This window comes from Canis lupus, chromosome 17 (assembly GCF_011100685.1).
Source record: "Canis lupus familiaris isolate Mischka breed German Shepherd chromosome 17, alternate assembly UU_Cfam_GSD_1.0, whole genome shotgun sequence".
In the NCBI taxonomy this organism is placed as follows: Eukaryota; Metazoa; Chordata; class Mammalia; order Carnivora; family Canidae; genus Canis; species Canis lupus.
In genome coordinates, this window is record NC_049238.1 from 39708520 (window position 1) to 39728023 (window position 19504).

Sequence of the window (19504 nt, forward strand, 5' to 3'; positions counted from 1 at the left end):
ACTACCATTGGCACAACATTATCATCTCAGACTGAAGAGAGAGTCCCAGATTACACCAACCATGTCCCTTGCAGTCTGGATACACACCAGGCTCATCTGGTACAATCACACCCAGTATCTGCTTAGTTTCCTTCTATCTGGAACAGATCCTTCATCTCTTCTTGTCTTTCATAATCTTGCATTTTGAAGAGTACAGACCAGCTCCTGTGCTGAAAGTCAATTTGGGTTTCTCCAATGTTCCTCAGGATTTGTGTATTTGGGTCAGGAGGGGTAAAAAACACTCACCACCTGCCAGGTCTCTCTACTGTCATCTTAACTAATCACTATTTTAGTAATTAATTGCAGGGTGGTATTTGTGGGAATATAGATTGCAATTGTGTCTACATTCATATTTGGCATTGTACAGTAATATAACACCTTCCCCTTTCCCTTATTTTCTTTTTAAAGTTTTATTTATTTATTCACAAGACACACAGAGAAAGAGGCAGATACATAGGCAGAGGGAGAAGCAGGCTCCATGCAGGGAGCCCGATGCAGGACTCGATCCCGGACTCCAGGATCATGCCCTCGACCAAAGGCAGATGCTCAATCGCTGAGCCACCCAGGCAACCCCCATTCCCTTATTGATTTATTTATCTCTACATGATCACGGATTCTACTTTACACAATAGATGAGAATCTACTACTGTCTTATCCATTTTAATACTCCACTTGCCCCAGATTTCACCATTGAGCATCTCTTTGAACTGCTTATTAGGTTGAATCCTGGTGGATGCACCAGTGCTCTTGGTGATGGCGAGCATGAATTCCCCTCTTTTCAGTAACAATCTCCTCCCAGATTTTCATGTCCACTCTTACCCAAGTGACTGTAAGATATAAATTCGGCCTCAGCACCTAGGATGTGCTCTAAATGGCTCAGGCTAATCTGCGTATCTCATGCCCACAGAACAAAAGATTGATTGCAGTACGGCACCTGCCTATTCAGGCCATAAAAACCCAATTAATGTTTGATGAAGTTTCTTAGGAAAGAAGTTTCCATTCATCTTCAAGGGAGGTGCTGGAAGAGAGGCCACCAAAGAACTCTCTTTCCCTCTGGATGACATAGTATAAAATGTCAAGAATGGACCTGATGGGGCCATTGCTGCTGCCCAGATGGATGCCTCAGAAGGAAGCTAGCCGAAAATCAATCTCACTATACAGCTGTGGGAGGACCTGAGAGAATGGCAGAGAAACAGGACTGGAGCTCTGGTGACAGTACTCATTTCTGGATAATTCTGTGCCTGAAGCTATCTATGGACTGTTTAATGATTTCATCCAATAACTTGCCTTATTCATTTAGGCCAGAATGACCTAAAATTTCTGTTGCTTCTAAGCAAAACAATCTTAAATAATACACTCCCCAAAATACCAACAGAAGCAAAAGATCGGTTTCTGCTCCTTAGGAACAAGAGCACTCTTAACTACAACTCTGTGGTTCTTTCCGCTGGTCTCAGAGCTCCTGGGGTATATTCACTGTGTACTCCCGGCTCTTAGAAGATTGTGTGTCTCTAGTGAGGGCTTCATAGGCATTTCATGACTTTATGTGGAAGAGCTGCTAAGGTTGTCTTGTCCACTACATCCCCAGCTTCTACAAAAGAGTGTGGGACATATAATAAACATTCATTGAGTGAGTGCATAAGCCACCCAAGCCTATTTTTGAGACCCTCCACTCAAATCCCACAAAAGGAACAGAAGCTGTGGCCAAAAGCTTGCAAGAGATTTTATTCTCCTGCCAGGGGACAGCACTGCAAGGAGCTAGCTGAGAGAAACTGGAGGGTCTGTCCTGGATTTAGGAAGGCAGGAGCTGGCGGTGCCTGCTGGAGACTCTGTGCTTCTCCCCGGGGTGGAGTAAGGTCCCAGTTTCTTGGTCACCTGGAGTGGGGAGAAGAAACAGCTGTGGCAGGTGTGGGGTCCCTGCAAATGTGCACTAAGCCACCTGCCCCTGCTGTTCACACCCAGAGTTACATCCTGGAACCCAGTCAGGAGCCTGAGGGAGTTTGGGGTTTTGGAGATGGAATCCACAGGCTCCAATGACAGGAAGTGGTGGGGACCTCGCATTACAAGGTGACCCCAGATCTGCCAGCATCAAGCCCCAAAGCCTCAGTCAAGGCAAGACTGGCTGCCAGAGCCACTCAGGGGCCCTTCTCTGCCCCGGGTCCCGCCGCCCTGGCCTGATCTGTGGGCGCAGCATGGGCAGCCCTGGAGGGAGAGGCTGCAGAGTCCTCCCTGCCAGCGGGGTTCCCGAGCCCAGCTCTCAGGCCCCGGGTGTCCTGGGCTAGATGGTGCCCTGTTCCTGTTCTCAGGAACCGCTGCTGGGCTGGGGACAGGAGTCAGTCAGGGCTCTGACATCTATGATAACCCAGTCTGAGTCCACTTCCTTGGTGGTAACCTCCTTACACATAATCATTTCACTCAAGCGTTACTCAAAGAAGAAATCAGGATTATTATCCCCTTCACAGGTAGGGACGCTCAAGTTCACAGGTGTTAAGCTACTTGCTCAAGTGCATGGCTGACCAGGGATGGAGCCTGATGTCACCCAGGGTTGCCTGGGACATAAGCCCAGGCTCTTAGTGAGTATTTCTCAGCCATGTCTAGCTACAGCTCACCTGCCCAACTCCTGCTCAATTTCCACACAGTTCGAGGAGGAATGTGTCTCAATAAGGGGACCTGGAGGGACAAGTATGAGGTATTGCTGACATCTCTATGACAGACAAATATCTCTGTTTTTTTTTAACGATGTGGCACCTGCTTGTGGATATGACCTGCACACTCTAGGAATGACTCTCTGCTTCACCTCTGTACTTACCTGCCTAGGGGAGCATATCCTGAGTATCACACAGATTCGCTTCGCAGGTTCAACATTCACGATGCAGTAAGTGATTTCCCCCAGAAATTTGCGGATGGTTTCTTTGCAGTGATTTTCCAGGAACGGAAACTTTGAGCACACCAGTGATGCAACTTTTTCAAAGGCTTTCTGCAAGAGCAACACCACCATAACCAGGGACAGGAATTAGCTGAGTTCTGCCATGCACAGACCCTTGAAGCCCCCAGCTGCTCCTGGCCCTGGGCCCCTCTGACTGTGGGCATGCTGGGAGGAGGCCCTGGTATCAGATGGCCATGGAAGCAGAGGCTGGAGAGACCGGAAAAGGCCCTCATGCCCAGTCCCAAGGCCCTGATCCGGGCCTGGCCAGGAGGGGCTCAGGAGACCAGGACAGTTGGCTCTGTCCTGTGTCAGTCCCTGGTGCATCATCACCCCAGGCCCACACTGTCTTATGTGTGGAGCACAGTGCCCCCTGCTGCTAGACCCACAGTCAAGTTCTGCCTACCGAGCCCCCTGGGTCCCAGGCCTGGCAGGGCTCAGGCTCAGGTGGGGTGGGGAAGGTTAGGAGACAGACCTTGGAGCCTTGGCACGTTCCATTTTGCAGTATCGTCTACTGCCATCACAGGGGAGAAGGCTACAGCTGAGTGCCCAGGGCTCAGGGTGGGCCCTGCAGCACCCAGAAGCTGAGCAGCGCCAGGGAAGGAGGACAGAGAGGGAGGGAGGGAGGGTGAAACGAGGCTTCCTGGGAGGAACACATCCACTTGTTCAGCACTTGCTCAGGGCCAGATGGGGAGCTCAGCACGTCCCACCCCTCAGCTCCTTCTAAAGGCTTAAGGAAGTGGTTGGGGGATTGATATCCATCCCATTGCACAGAGAAGGAAACTGAGGCTCAGAAAGCATTAGCACTTGGCCCAGCCATGCACCTAGGAATTGGCAGATCTGGGGTTGGTCAGCTCTGACCCAGGTCCGCCCAGACCCAGCCTGGAAAGCTTTGCCTAGATATACCCAGTGAGGATAGAGCGATAGATTCCCACTTTCCGGGAAGAAGTTTCCTTCAACAATGTATTGGAAACCATGCACACTCTTCTTACTACTTTCGTGCTCCCGGAGCACACAATTCAGGGAATTCTCAGAAGTCAACCCCCAGATAAACCAGGGCCCCACACATCCCCTGCTGAGAAGCTCTGGCCCAACAAGGGATCATTCTCTCCCCCAGCTCCCCAAACCGGTTGTGCCCCAAACCAAACACTATTGACCAACCAGCAAGTTGTTCCCCAAACCATAAAGTCTCACCTGAATTAGGTTACCACCTAGGCAATTCTTCAGCCAGTTAACTATCAATTTACATAAATCGCATTGGTTGAACTGAGGGTCACCCTGTAGAAAAGGAAGAACCCCAAGGGTGATCGCTCAGAAACCCCAAGAGCACCTGAGACTCCTGAAGGGACTCTTAGAGCCTCCTAGGACAACAGGATTATCTATGGACTTCCTATTCTTTAGGATTGAAGCAGGTTGGCTGGCATCTGCCCACCCTCCTGCTAGTCCCAGAGGGCTGATGCACCCCACAACCTGCCCCATACTCACAGCACCTTACCCACCCCAGCACCTGCCCCTCTTCTGGTCTCTGGTCAGACCCCAGAGGAGCCTCTTAGAGTGGGAGAGGGGAGCTGCCACCCAGACCAAGGTACTCCCCTCCCTCAGCTAGATACAGGCCAGGCACAAGCATCTTCAGCCCACAGCCCTGCCTTCCCTCCAGCTGATGGATACGTGCAGCTCCCAGGGCAGAGAAAATGGGAAGGGGCTGTGGGAAGTAAACAGAGGGCCAACAGTGAACCTTGGCTGCCAGCTGGGCCAGGACCTCGAAGAAGTGCTCTTCCTGACACATGTCAGCGGTGAATAGGTCATCATGGTCCTCAGGAGTCAGACCAGATAAGGTCAGACCTGGGGAAGAAACAGCTTCAGCAGCCCTCCACAGGTGGAAGAGGACGGAAAGTCAGAACTCCTGGCTGGTGGGGAGCCCAGGAGGTGGCCAGAGCCCCAGACAGGGGTGGCGCTTGGTGAGGGGTCCAGAAGGCCTGTCCTCACACTGCCCTGAGGCTGCCCTCACCCAGGCTCTGTGCAAAAGTCACGCTCTCAAGTTCTTTCTGGAAAGCAAGTGGAAAGGTTATACAGCACCACAACCATTCAAGCAACCCCTTCTCTCTCTCTGTCCCCCATGTCTCTTTCTCACACAAACGCACACACACGCACAGATTTGACCTAAAAGGAACCTTTCCTCAACTCCTCTCTTAGGTCTTTCCTGTCTCTTGTTTTCCCCTAGAGAATCAACACAGGGTCCAGCCCAACCCACTCTCCAAAACTGTCCCTACCTTCAGCTAAGGTGGAGCTGCCAGGATCACGTGGGGAATGTCCTTACCTGGGGTGGCCAGGGGCACCGAGTGAGGAGCAGGAGGGCCCAGGAGGTCATGGCGAGGCAGCTGCTGACACACCCTCACACCCCCTTTATGCAGGCTGGACACCTCGCATCTGACCTTGCCGGCTACTGCTCCTCTTGTAGGCCACCTCCCCAGGTCCCTGGGTTTACCACAAATGCCACCAGTTTGTGGAGAAGTGGGGGGAGGAGAGGCTCCACACTATCTCTCTTCCCTCCCCACACACAGAGCTTTCCTAGCTGAGTGCAAGGTGGCTGGAGGGCACAGCTGCCATGATGCCCTCACCCTGCCCCGGATGTGGTCATGGAAGAGCCATCCTTGCACCTGAGGGCTCAGGGAGGCACCTCGGCCATGAGCATCCCATCCCCCACCCCTTTCCCCACCTCCCAGGGGTCTGTGCAGGTGTCCCTCCCCCAGCCATCCCCATTTCCCTGCTCTCCCCCAGCCATTTCAGCCCAGTAGCTCTAGCAGACTCCACCAGACTTAGAGACAGGTGCTTGGGGCAGATGCTGACAGCTCCTCCCAGCCCTGCCTTCTCGGGTGGGGGACACCCAGCATGAGCTCAAGGACTCCCTGTGTCCCCAGCCCCTCACCAGCCTGCTGGCCAGCATCGTGGAGGCAGGCTCTTCCCTCAGAGCCACCTTCAGCCCCGCCTGTCAGGGCCCTGGGCCACAGGGAGACACAGCCCGTGGGAAGGAGGTGAGTCCTGGCCAGGGGTCGAGGCCCAGCTCCCGGGCCCCTGACTCCCCATCTGTGCACCAAGGTCACGGCCCTCATCCGTAATAACCGTGGCGGCTGCCCACTTAACAGCCAGTATCAGATAAGTAAGAGACCATCGTTTAGGGTAAGTCAGTCCCAGACATTGTGCAGAACATCCTCCTGCTACGGCGTGTGCCCTCCTTACCTGACACCCACATTCAACTGGGCATCCCCTCATTTGTGTGGCGCCTTCACCCACCTCCTTCATGCCTCAGACCAGGACACTGGGTGCAGATAGCAGGGGACCTGACCTCTGCCACCAGGCCTGCGGGGGACACTGTGGGCACCAGAACGCGCCTCCCACCTCCTATTGGGTCTTTCCCCCCCAGCTGCTGAGATGGCACAGCCACCCAGGCAGGACCAGCTGACAGGGTCCCCTCACACCCCCAGCCCTGCATCGCCTTTAATGTGTCTCTGACGACTGCACCCCTGCCACTTATCCGGGAACCCCATCGTGGGCCTACAGCCTTGTTCTCTAAATCACTCTACTTTCCTGAGCCTATTCAGAGCCCTGCTTTCCACTTAGCCTCTGCTTAGAAGGGATGAGGGTGTGGTCCCAGGCAAGCCGGCCCTTGACAAGCTGGGGGCTCTAGAGCAAGGGTCTCTATCTCTTGGAGCCTCAGTTCCCTTTCTTTCAAATGGGTGTAGTGTCTCCTGTTCATAGGGCTCCCATGTGGCATGTCTTTGTGCATGTGGAAGCTTTACAGCCTGTGCTGTGCTGGCAGAGGGAGGCTGGTGTTAGGGCATCCTTCCCCAAGGTGGCTTCTGTGAGTGCTGCTCCTGTGGGAGGGTAACTGGTGCTATGCGAGGGAGTGGAAGGTTTGGGTTCTGTGCTCAGGAGGAAATACCAGGCTCAGAAGGTGCCACAGGCCTCCTCCCCATGGGACTCCTCAGCACCCTCAACATGGTAACATGTCTTACCCTATTATTAGCATCAGAAACGCAAAAATGAACATTATGACTACTCTTACAGGGAAGATAACTTTTATATTACGAACAATTGTATGCCAATAAATTAGAGAACTTACATTGAAATGGACACATCCCTAGAAGGATACAAACTACTGAAACAGAATGAAAAGAGTGCAAAATTCAAAAGACCTATATATAATAAGTAAAGTAATAGAATTAGTAATGCCATGTATACCCAGGAAGAAGACCCTAGGCCCGATATTTTTACAGATGAATTCTATCAAACATTAAAAAAAGAATTAATACTAATTCTTCTCAAACTCTTCCAAAATATAGAAGAGGTTGCTCTGATGTCAATACTAGAAAAATACAACAGGAAAATTACAACTGGGAAAAGTACAGACCAGTATCTCCTATGAATATGGATGCAATATTCCTCTACAAAACCCTAGCAAACTGGATCCAGTAACATATCAAAGAATTCTATACCATGACCAACTAGAATTTATCTGGTAATGCAAAGTGATTTAACACCTAAAACTCATTTATGTGATTCATTATAGCAATAGAATAAATAATATAAAGTGCATGATCCTCTCCATGAACACAGAAACATCATTTGATAAAACTCAACCTCCATCCACGTTAAGACACTCACCAACTAGAAATGGAAGGAAGTCCTGCACCTAATACATTGCATCTATATAATCTCCTAGCTGACATCATACTTCATGATGAAAAACTAAATACTTTCTCCCAAAGGTCAGGAGCAAGACATGGATGTCTGCTCTCGATACATCTATTTAGTGTTGCACTCATGACACTAAGTATAAAATTAAGAAAGAATGGGCAGCTCGGGTGGCTCAGTGGTTTAGCGCCACCATCAACCTAAGGTGTGATCCTGGAGACCCAGGATCGAGTCCCATGTCAGGCTCCCAGCATGGAGCCTGCTTCTCCCTCTGCCTGTGTCTGTCCCTCTTTTTCTCTCTGTGTCTCTCATGAATAAATAAATAAAATCTTTAAAAATAAAATAAATAAAATTAAGAAATAAAATGAAAAAAATCCATCTGTTAGAAAAGAGGATGTATGGTTATCTCTAGTTGCAGATGACATCTCCTGTACATAGAAATACTGAAAAATTCCACAAAATGAATCAACACTGAGATGTGTCTAGACCTGCATTTTCAAGTGATTCAGACTGCCCAACACAACTTTCATAGATTAAAATTAATTCATGGTAGTGTTAGGCCTCTAAGTGTATTTTATGTAAATTGATTAATCTGAGTTGGAGATTGTTCTTGTATAATTATTCTAAAATCTCTATAAAAGCATGCTAACAGGCTGCACTTAAAAAGCGTCATACCCTTTCCACTCATAAGAACATCCAAACATGGGCAGCCCGGGTGGCTCAGCAGTTTAGTACCACCTTCAACCCAGGGCCTGATCCTGGGGACCTGGAATCGAGTCCCATGTCGGGCTCCCTGCATGGAGCCTGCTTCTCCCTCTGCCTGTGTCTCTGCCTCTCTCTCTCTCTGTATGTCTCTCATGTATGAATAAATAAAAATCTTTAATAAAAAAAAGAACATCCAAATATGTGGGCCACTTTTTAGAGACTTTGCCTTCACGCTAACCATCTTTTATAAGATTGTATGTAAGAAGGTACTCACTAAAGGAAATTAAGATTTTCAATACATGGTGCTCAGAAAACTGGAAAACCCATGGAAAAGAATGAACTTTTCACCACATACAAAATGTCATTAGAAATGCATTAAAGGGGGCAACCCGGGTGGCTCAGCAGTTTAGCGTTGCCTTCAGCCCAGGGCGTGATCCTGGAGACCCAGGATCAATCCCACGTCGGGCTCCCTGCACAGAGCCTGCTTCTCCCTCTGCCTGTGTCTCTGCCTCTCTCTCTCTCTCTCTCTCTCTCTCTCTCTCTCATGAATAAATAAATAAATAAATCTTAAGAAAGAAAGAAAGAAAGAAAGAAAGAAAGAAAGAAAGAAAGAAAGAAAGAAAGAAACGCATTAAAGGGCAGCCTGGGTGGCTCAGCAGTTTAGCACTGCCTTCATCCCAGGGCGTGATCCTGGAGACCCAGGATCGAGTCCCATGTCAGGCTCCCTGCATGGAGCCTGCTTCTCCCTCTGCCTGTGTCTCTGCCTCTCTCTCTCTCTCTCTCTCATGAATAAATAAATAAATAAATCTAAAAAAAAAAGAAAGAAAGAAAAGAAAGAAAGAAAGAAAGAAAGAAAGAAAGAAAGAAAGAAAGAAAGAAAGAAAGAAAGAAAGAAAGAAAGGCATTAAAGGGCAGCCTGGGTGGCTCAGCGGTTTAGCACTGCCTTCATCCCAGGGCGTGATCCTGGAGACCCAGGATCGAGTCCCATGTCAGGCTCCCTGCATGGAGCCTGCTTCTCCCTCTGCCTCTCTCTGCCTCTCTCTCTCTCTCTCTCTCTCTCTCTCCCTCTCTCTCTTTCTCTGTGTCTCATGAATAAATAAAACCTTTTTTAAAAAAAATCTTATTATAAAAAGGAATGGATTAAACACTTAGTGTAAGACTCAAGACTATAAAATTTCTAGAAGAAAACCCAAGGTGAAAGCTACATGACATTGAACTTGGCAATGGTTTCTTGGATATGATACTGAAAGCACAGCAAAATGGGCAAATACCATTTCATCAAACATAAAAACTTTGTGTGTCAAATGGCACAATTGACAAAGTAAAAGGGCGATTTATGGAATGAGAGCAAACATTTGCAAATCACATTTCTTATACTGGACTAACATCCAGAGTATACAAAGAACTGTTGAAACGCAACAACAAAACATCAAAACACTCAATTTTATACATTTCATTTTTTTTTAAGTAGACTCCTACCCAACATGAGGCTCATACTCATGACCCCAAGAAAAGGGACACATACTCTACCCACTAAGCCAGCCAAGTGCCCCTCAAATCACTCAATTTTGAAAAGGGCAAAAACACGTTGAATAGGCAGTCTCCCCACAAGATATAGCAATAGCTAAGAAGTATATGAAATGATGCTCATCATCAATAATCATTAGGGAAATGCAAGGCAAAACCATAATGAGATAGCATCCCAAACCCAATAACCTGGCTCTTACCAAAAACTGAAAATTACAAGAGTTGCTGAAGATGTGCAGAAAGTATGCACTGTTGTTGTAAAATCGTTAAAACCACTATGTAAAGTAATAAGTAAATAATAAATGATAAATAAATAATAAACCCACTTCTGGATATTTATTCACAAACTAAGAAAGCAGAATCTCAAAGAGGTATTCACACACCCATCTTCATACCAGTACTATTCACAATAGCCCAGAGGTGAAAGCAACCTGAATGTCCATGGACAGATGATAGATAAATACAATGCAATATAAATATTTATGTGTGTGCTATCCAATCATAAAAAGATCAAATCCTGTCGAATGCCGGAACTTGTATGGACTTTGAGGACATTAAACTGAGTGAAATAAGCCAGTCACAAATAGGCAAATACTGCATGATTTCATTTCAATGAGTAGTCTAGAGGTGTCAAATTAATAGAAACATCAAATAGAACAGTGATTTCCAGGCTTTGGGTCAAGGAAAAATGAGAGTCATGGCTAAACAGTGAGTGTAGAGTCTCAGTTCTGTAGGTTAAAAGTCCTGAATGTCTGTGTCACAACAGTGAGAATATACTCAACACTGCTGAGTGGACATTTAAATATTATTAAAAGTGTAAATTTTGTGTTGTGTATTTTTTACAATGTAAAGAATAGCGATCCCTGATAAAGGAGTTAGTTGGTCTCACAACTCAATCACACAAGCGCTTTTCCTTAAGATAAGCAACAGACCTCTCTGTGCAACACAAGTGTCTATGCATACTCCTATCTCGTCATGCAGAACACCATGAAGACATGTATTCATGCGATAACATTTAATAAAATTGATAATTTTTGCTTCTTGTACAAACAGAGGGGATTTAGGGTGCTAGACATATTTCATGTGATATTACTAGCATTTGGTAGATTGTCAGTTGCTTGAGGTAAGTGCTCCTTCACTTGTTCCCTATCCTGACACCAGGATGTAACACAGAGCTGGGACCCTGTCCAGAGGTCTGTGAGAAGCCACTGGAAGGTGAGATGTGGTTTGTAGGTTGGAAAGAGCCCGGGGCTGCCCTGTACAGAAGGGACCTAGGAGCAAAGGCAGAAGGAAGTCTGAAGACGCCCAAGGAGATGGTTGCAGAGCCTGGCCAGGGCTAAGCTGCTTTGCACTAGGATGAGGCTACTCCAAATTGCCAGGAGGGGGGGGTCATCCGCCCCAGCTGGGGTCAGAGAACTAGGAAGTGGTCAGGAGGGAGGGATGTCACATGACACCAGCTAGAGGCCTGGGTTGCCCAGGTGGTTCCCAGAGGAAATGTTAGAGAACTGAGAAGGGCCTAGGGGAGAGAAGGTACCCCAGAGGAGTCTGTATTAGGACTCAAGTGCACGCATGCTCGTCCTGACAGGTGACCAGAGCTGGCTTGCACCCTGCCCTTTACTAGCTGTTACCCCTAAGACTGAGGCCACCTTCTTCTGCTCCCACCTTTAGAAGTCCCTGCTCACCCTCCATCGTGCCCTGGAGCCATCCTCTCCCTCCCCAAGGCCTCCCCTGAGGCTGTTCCTCGGGTCTCTCCTACACTGTGGGCCTCGGACCTTTTCTGGGACCATTGTCATCCACGCGGACACACACCTTACACACAGACCTCATCTCACATGGCCTGCAGCTCTGCCTCACTGGCTCCAGTTCTTGACATGAACCCCCTCCTAAAGCCACCCCCGCCTGCCAACATCACACATATCAATCAATATGTGTTTTGTGGGAACGTATTTTGCAGCTATGTCTATTTATATAAGTTGGCATCTATACTAAAGTAATACTTCTCCTTTTCCCTTATTTGATTATTAATTTATTATTTAAATCTCTATGAATTCATGGATTCTAATTTAATCAATGCATTATAATCTGATATTGCCCTTATCTGTTTTGATACTCAAATGCTTCCAGATTTCATCGCTGGGAGTCTTGAATTGCTCTTATGATTAAGTTCAGACCAATGCACCATTGCTTTTTACGCTGACCATGATGCCTTTCCCTGCCCCAGCAATGATCTCCACCCAGGTATTTGTGTCCATTCCCTCTCAAGTGATTAGGTAACAGAGTTGTGCCTGACTTGGCTCACACTAATCTATATATCCATTGCACTTGGAACCTATTGATTATTCCCATAGGGAAACTGGCCTATTGGACTAATGAGAACATTGGAGATATCTGATTGGGCTACGGGGAAAGAAGTTCCATTCTTTTCTAAGGGAGCTGCTGGAAGAGAGGCTACCAAAGAATTCTCTTTCTTTCTAGAAGACATAGTATAAAAAGTCAAGTTTCGATCTGATATAGTTATTGCTGCTACCCAGAAGGAATCAATCTCAGTATGCAGTTGTGGGAGGACCTGAGAGAATAGCAGAGAAACAGGACTGGAGCTCTGGTGACACCACAAATTTCTGGATCATTGTGTGCCTAATAGTATAAATGGACTCCTTAATGATTTGAGCCAATAAATTGTCTTATCACTAAAGCCAGAATGACCTTGTTGTTTCCAAGCAAAATAATCCTAAATAATACACTCCCCAAAGAACAGCAAAGGTTGCCTGCAGACAGAAGTGAGTATGGGTTTCTGTTTTTTAGGACAAAGAGCATTCTTACCTACAACCCTATTGTTCTTCCCCACTGATCTGAGAGCTTCTAGAGATATATTTACTGTGTCCCCAGCTCTTAGGGAACTGTGTATCTCTAGTGAGGGCTTCATAAGCATCTCATGACTATATATGGAGGAGCTGCTAGCAAAGTCTTGTTCACCACTACATCCCCAGCTTCTAGAACAGTGTGTGGGATATACAATAAACATTCATTGAGTGAGTGCATAAGTCACCCAAGCCTGTCTCCGAGCCCCTCCACTCAAATCCAACAAAGGAACAGAAGCTCTGGCTAAAAGCTTGCATGATATTTTATCTCCTGCCAGGGGACCGCACTGCAAGAAGCTAGCTGAGAGAAACTGGAGGGTCTGTCCTGGATTTAGGAAGGCAGGAGCTGGCGGTGCCTGCTGGAGACTCTGTGCTTCTCCCCAGGGGTCACAGGGCTCAGAGGCTCGGACACCTGGAGTGGAGAAGAGCCAGCTGTGGCAGGTGTGGAGTCCCTGCAAATGTGCACTACAGCCACCTGCCCCTGCTGATCACACCCAGAGTTACATCCTGGAACCCAGTCAGGAGCCTGAGGGAGTTTGGGGTTCTGGAGATGGAAATCACAGGCTCCAGTGACAGGAAGTGGTGGGGACCTCGCATTACGAGGTGACCCCAGATCTGCCAGCATCAAGTCCCAAAGCCTCAGTCAAGGCAAGACTGGCTGCCAGAGCCACTCAGGGGCCCTTCCCTGCCCCGGGTCCCTGTCCAGAGGTCTGGCCTGTCTGTGGGCGCAGCCTGGGCAGCCCTGGAGGGAGAGGCTGCAGAGCCCTCCCTGCCAGCGGGGTTCCCGAGCCCAGCTCTCGGGCCCCGGGTGTCCTGGGCTAGATGGTGCCTGGTTCCTGTTCCCAGGAACCGCTGCTGGGCTGGGGACAGGAGTCAGTCAGGGCTCTGACGTCTATGATAACCCAGTCTGAGGCCACTTCCTTGGTGGTAACCTCCTTACACATAATCATCTCACTCAAGCGTTACTCAAAGAAGAAATCAGGATTATTATCCCCTCCACAGTAGGGACGCTCAAGTTCACAGGCGTTAAGCTACTTGCTCAAGTGCATGGCTGACCAGAGATGGAGCCTGATGTCACCCAGGGTTGTCTGGGACATAAGCCCAGGCTCTTAGTGAGTATTTCTCAGCCATGTCTAGCTACAGCTCACCTGCCCAACTCCTGCTCAATTTCCACACAGTTCGGGGAGGAATGTGTCTCGATAACGGAGCCTGGAGGGAGAAGTATGAGCTGCTAATGACTTTCTCTATAACAGATGTATTTCCAAGTTGTTATACCATGTTGCACATGCTTGGGGACATGACCTGGGCCCTCCAGGAATGAGTCTCTGCTGTCACCTGTGTACTCACCTATATCAGGTCTGCACATCCCGAGTTTCATACAGATTGCCTGAGGGGATTTGTCATTCAGGATACGCAGGGTGATGTCACTAAGATATTTAGTGATTATTTTGTGGCATAAATGGGTCAACACAAATGTCTCCTCGCACAGGAGAGATGCAGCATGCTTGATGGCTTCCTGGAGGGGCAGAACCACAGAAAAACAGGAATCCGGTAAGTTCTGCCCCGCCCAGACCCCTGAAGCCCCCAGCAGCTCCTGGCCATGGGCATGCTGGGAGGAGGCCCTGGACTGTGGGCATGCTGGGAGGAGGCCCTAGTGCCAGGTGGCCTTGGAAGCAGAGGCTGGAGAGGCCGGGATGGGCCCTCATGCCCAGTCCCAAGGCCCTGATCCAGGCTAGGCCAGGAGAGGCTCAGGAGACAAGGACAGTTGGCTCTGTCCTGTGTCAGTCCCTGGTGCATCATCACCCCAGGCCCACTGTCTTGTGTGTGGAGCACAGTGCCCACTGCTGCTAGACCCACAGTCAAGTTCTGCCTACCGAGCCCCCTGGGTCCCAGGCCTGGCAGGGCTCAGGCTCAGGTGGGGTGGGGAAGGTTAGGAGAGAGAGTTTGGAGCCTTGGCACATTCCATTTTGCAGTATCGTCTACTGCCATCGCAGGGGAGAGGCTACAGCTGAGTGCCCGGGCTCAGGGTGGGCCCTGCAGCACCCAGAAGCTGAGCAGGGTCAGGGAACAGAGGAGAGGGAGGGAGGGAGGGAGGGTGAAACGAGGCTCCTGGGAGGAACACATCCACTTGTTCAGCACTTGCTCAGGGCCAGGTGGGGAGCTCAGCACATTCCACCCCTCAGCTCCTTCAAAAAGATTAAGGAAGTAGTTGGGGGATTAATATCCATCCCATTGCACAGAGAAGGAAACTGAGGCTCAGAAAGCATTAGCACTTGGCCCAGCCATGCAGCTAGAAGTGACAGATCTGGGGTTGGTCAGCCCTGACCCAGGTCCCTCCTGGCCTCACAGAGCTTTCCCGTGGACACGTGCGGTGGGGCTACAGGGGAGAGGGTCCTACCTTCTCAATGAATAAGTTTCCTTTAACAATGTGTTAGAAACCATGCACACTCTTCTTCATCATCCATGCTCCCAAAGCTTCAAGATTTCATGGGATCCTCTGAATTCCCTCCCCAGAGAGGGGAGTGGGGCCCACAGATCCCCTGCTGAGAAGCTCTGGCCCAACCAGGGATCAACCCCTCCCTCAGAGCTGCCCCCCCCAAATCCCCACTCGTGCCCTTGACCACCCTCAGGTGGATCCCCAACCATAAGGCCTCACCTCTGTGATATACTCTCCCAGGTATTTCATCAGCAACCTGATTATAATCTTACAAGGTATACAGGTGAAGATCATCTGGTCATCCTGTCAGAAAAGGATGCCCCCTGAGGTGATCTCTCAACACCCCCCATAACCCATGGCAGGGCCCCACGAAGGGGCTCCTCAGTGCCTTCTAGGCCAGGAAGATCACCTATGATCTTTTGGTCCATTAGGGCCTGAACCCAGCTGGCTGGCACCAGCCCACCATCCTGCTAGTCTTAGAGGGGCTGACAGCCTAGAACCTGTCCCATACCCATAGCACCATACCCACCCCAGCACCTGCCCCTCTACTGGACTCTGGTCAGATGCAGAGGAGCCACCTGGTGGGAGGGAGCAGTCAGCCAAACCAAGGTACCCCCCACCTCAGGCAAGAGTATCCACAAAATCAGTATCTTGAACCCACACACCTACCTCCCCTCCCACCAGGAGAGCACTAGGAGCCCTGCCTAGTGCTCCTAGGGAGGAGACACTGGCCCCAGCCCAGGGTGGGGGGGGGTGCGGTTGGCGGGGAGGGTGAAGGAGGTGCCGAGGGAGGTGAGCAGGGAGCCAGCTGCTTACCTTGGATGCCTCCTGAGCCGGGACCTCAAAGAAGTGCTCTTCCTGACACATGTCAACCGTGGACAGATCATCATGGTCCTCAGGAGTCAGACCAGAAAAGGTCAGACCTGGGGAAGAAACAGCATCAGCATCTGTCCACAGGTGGAAGAGGACGGAAAGTCAGAATTCCTGGCTGCTGGGGAGCCCAGGAGGTTGCCAGAGCCCCAGACAGTGATGGGGCTTGGTGAGGAATCCAGGAGGCCTGTCCTCACACTGCCCTGGGGCTGCCCTGATCTAGGCTCTGTGCAAAAGGCAGGCTCTCAAGTTCTTTCTGGAAACAAAAGGAAAAGATTAGCCCCCCATCACCTGTGAACCTCTTTTCTGCTCTGATTTCTCTCTTCTGCTGGTCTTTGTTCTTTCTCTCTCTAAACACACACACACACACACACACACACACACACACACACACACACACAGAGAGAAATTTGCAGACTGCTCTGAAAGGCTACTACCCTTTATCTACTTTCAAAGGATGTCTTCCTTTGTCTCTCACATTCTCCAAAGAATTCAAGTCAGGTGCCCAGGCAACCCACTCTCCAGAACTGTCCCTACCCTCAGCTAAGGAGGAGCTGCCAGGATCACGTGGGGAATGTCCTTACCTGGGGTGGCCAGGAGCACCGAGGCGAGGAGCAGGAGGGCCCAGGAGGTCATGGCGAGGCAGCTGCTGTGACACCCTCACACCCCCTTTATGCAGGCTGGACACCTCGCATCTGACCTTGCCGGCTCCTGCTCCTCTTGTAGGCCACCTCCCAGGTCCCTGGGTTTACCATAAACACCATCAGTTTGTAGAGAAATGGGGGGAGGAGAAGTTTCACACTACCTATCTTCTCCCTCCCCCACACACACTGCTAGAGCTTTGTGAGCTGATTGGCTGGGATAGGAGGGCAGTAGCTGCTATCAGCCTCCCCGCCTCACAGGATGTGGTGGTGGCTGTTCTGGAGCAGCCTTCTCCAGGCAGCTTGTAAGCACTGCTCTGATGCGAGGGTAACAGGTGCTGTGGAGGGGAGTGGGGAGTGGGGGAGTTCCTGTCCTCAAGATTAAATCCCAGGCTAGGACGGTACCACAGGCCTCCTCCACATGGACTCCTCAGCACCCTTAACACACCAGCGTCTCCTCTGTAGCCCCCAATTTCTCACCCTTTCCTAACCTCATTGGTCACAAAATTTTCTGGTTCAGGAGCTATTAGAGGGATTGAGAGACACTAGCTGACCTAGTCACCGGCTTGGGATGTGCGTGCATGCGGCCTGCTGGCCTGGCAGCCTGTGGAGCCTGAGGGGCAGCTGACATGGAGACTTCTCACAGACACCCAGACACAGTCCCCTGCCCCAGACTGTCAGATGAGGTCCTCCTTATACTCACTTTCTTTCTACTCCAAGTGGGCAGAGTAGAGAGCGGGCAAAGCAGCTCTCTCTTTGCTTTGCATCTCTCTGAAGATGCAAAACATCTTCTCATCTCCTATGTCCAACTCCACACCCCGGACTCACAAGCACCCACAACCCAACCTTCTGGTTCTTTCTTTGACTCCACTTGGATCCCCACTTCATGATCTATAGCTGGAGAGGCCCTTCTCTGCTCTATCATCAACAAATTGCATTTAAATTTTTGGCCTGTATTTATGAATAGCATAAGGATATTTCTAAATTGCTTTCCTTACAAAAAGCAGGACACAGATATAACGGCCCCCACCTGACCACCTCCCCCCAGTTCTCCACTATTCCATGGTCTCAATCCTCAGGAAAAACTACTGTTAAAACTTGCTTTTTTATCTTTCTGAACAAGCATAGTATATATGCATTGCTCCACTCTTAGTTACAAAATGTAAAACATATTCAAGGATGTGCACAAAGCAAAAGGGACAGCTCGGTTGCTGCCTCTGAATGAAGCACCCATGTCACCACAACCCAGGCTAAGAACCCTGCCAGCGCCCCAGAAGCCCACTTACCTCCCCTCTCCTCCCCGAAGATGACACTAGCCTGGCCTTAATGATACTCACCTCCTTGCTTGTCTCTGTAGAAATCATCTGAGCACATGCTCTTAAACACTGTAGGCCCATTTGCTCTACTGTTGCAATGTAAGTAAATGGAACAAGACATGCTACATTCTCTGTGTCCGGCTGACTGTGATTAGCATTAATGTGTGAGAGATTCATGCATGTTGTTGGGTGCAGGAGGCATTTGTTCCTTTCGTGTTCCTGGGGTTGCCTGTGGGGCAACTACGCCATTGTGTTAAGTTTCCTTAATTAATTGATTCTCCTACTGATGGATGTTTTGAGCTGGTATCAGTTTTGACTGTCTGATGCACACTCATTATCTTTCTTTTTTTTTTTTAATTTTTATTTATTTATGATAGTCACAGAGAGAGAGAGAGAGGCAGAGACATAGGCAGAGGGAGAAGCAGGCTCCATGCACCGGGAGCCCGATGTGGGATTCGATCCCGGGTCTCCAGAATCGCGCCCTGGGCCAAAGGCAGGCGCCAAACCGCTGCGCCACCCAGGGATCCCCTATCTTTCTTTTTTACACCTTTATTAAGATATGGTTAAAGTACACTCACCTGCATGCATTGATAGTGTACAACCTTGACTATCAATGACACTATGGTAGCTGTCAAGAAGGTGGACATGTTCATCACTTCCTTGTGTCCTTTTGATAAATGAATTGATACATGGTGGATGGATGGACAGATGATGGATGGATAGATAGATAAAGGGAAGGATTAATAGTGGGTGGATGGATGGATGCAGTTGGTGCAGAATGAAGAAGTGAAGGAAGGAGACCTGAATGATACATGGATTGGTTGGATGCATGGATGGATGGATGACTGGAAAGAGCTCCACATGATATAGCTTCCTCTCACTTTGTGGATGCACCTCCCTGGATACCTTCTAAACTACTTGTTACAGGTACACTTCCTGCATCAACTGACCCCAGGGGCTCCTTCCAGTGCCAGGATAGCCTGCTGACGCTGGAACCTGACCGGTGGTTGAGAAATGATGGACATACCTGCTTTGTGTTTTGGATAGAAGCTCCTGAATGCAGCACTCTGGACAACTGAACAGATCAGATGGGGAGAACTGACTCACAAACCTCTCATTGATGTTCCCGATCAAAGCTGAGGTCAGACTCCTGACCACAAGGCTGCCACCACGTGAGTGATATCTTAGATAATGACACAGAGGAGCGATCAGAAGTTTCTCAAAGTCTTAGAAAACATCATCAGAACTACCCAAGACCAGTGTCTCAAGTTCCCTGGCCGCAAGACGGGCCCAGCTTCACCAAGGCTTTTGCTCTCAGATGTTACTGTTTTTATATCACATTCTCTCCCCGTATCTACCTTGTGCTCGATGCTCAGTGAAATAAGCCAAACACAAAACAATTACTATGTGACTCCACTCATAGGAGTCACGGAGGGTAGTCAAATCATAGAGATGGGATGTACAGTGGTAGTTGCCAGGGGCTGGGAGGTTAGGGAGTC

At 49.4% G+C, this 19504-nt stretch overlaps 1 protein-coding gene across 2 annotated transcripts; it reads right to left on the reverse strand.

Annotated features, from left to right (window-relative positions):
* Positions 1–525: 525 nt before the first annotated feature.
* GNLY (granulysin) lies at positions 526–16860 on the reverse strand. 2 transcript variants are annotated; one of them, XM_038561568.1, is made up of 8 exons: positions 16633–16857; positions 15995–16101; positions 15398–15481; positions 14089–14257; positions 4695–4801; positions 4154–4237; positions 2846–3013; positions 529–1911 (listed from the first exon to the last, which is right to left on the reverse strand). In XM_038561568.1, exons 1-8 carry the CDS (start codon positions 16682–16684, stop codon positions 1795–1797), a joined length of 888 nt encoding a protein of 295 aa, XP_038417496.1. In that variant the 5' UTR covers positions 16685–16857; the 3' UTR covers positions 529–1794. The 2 variants fall into 2 exon arrangements, with proteins under 2 accessions (XP_038417497.1, XP_038417496.1); XM_038561569.1 differs by lacking the exon at positions 15398–15481 and having other exon boundaries at positions 526–1911; positions 16633–16860.
* Positions 16861–19504: the final 2644 nt, after the last annotated feature.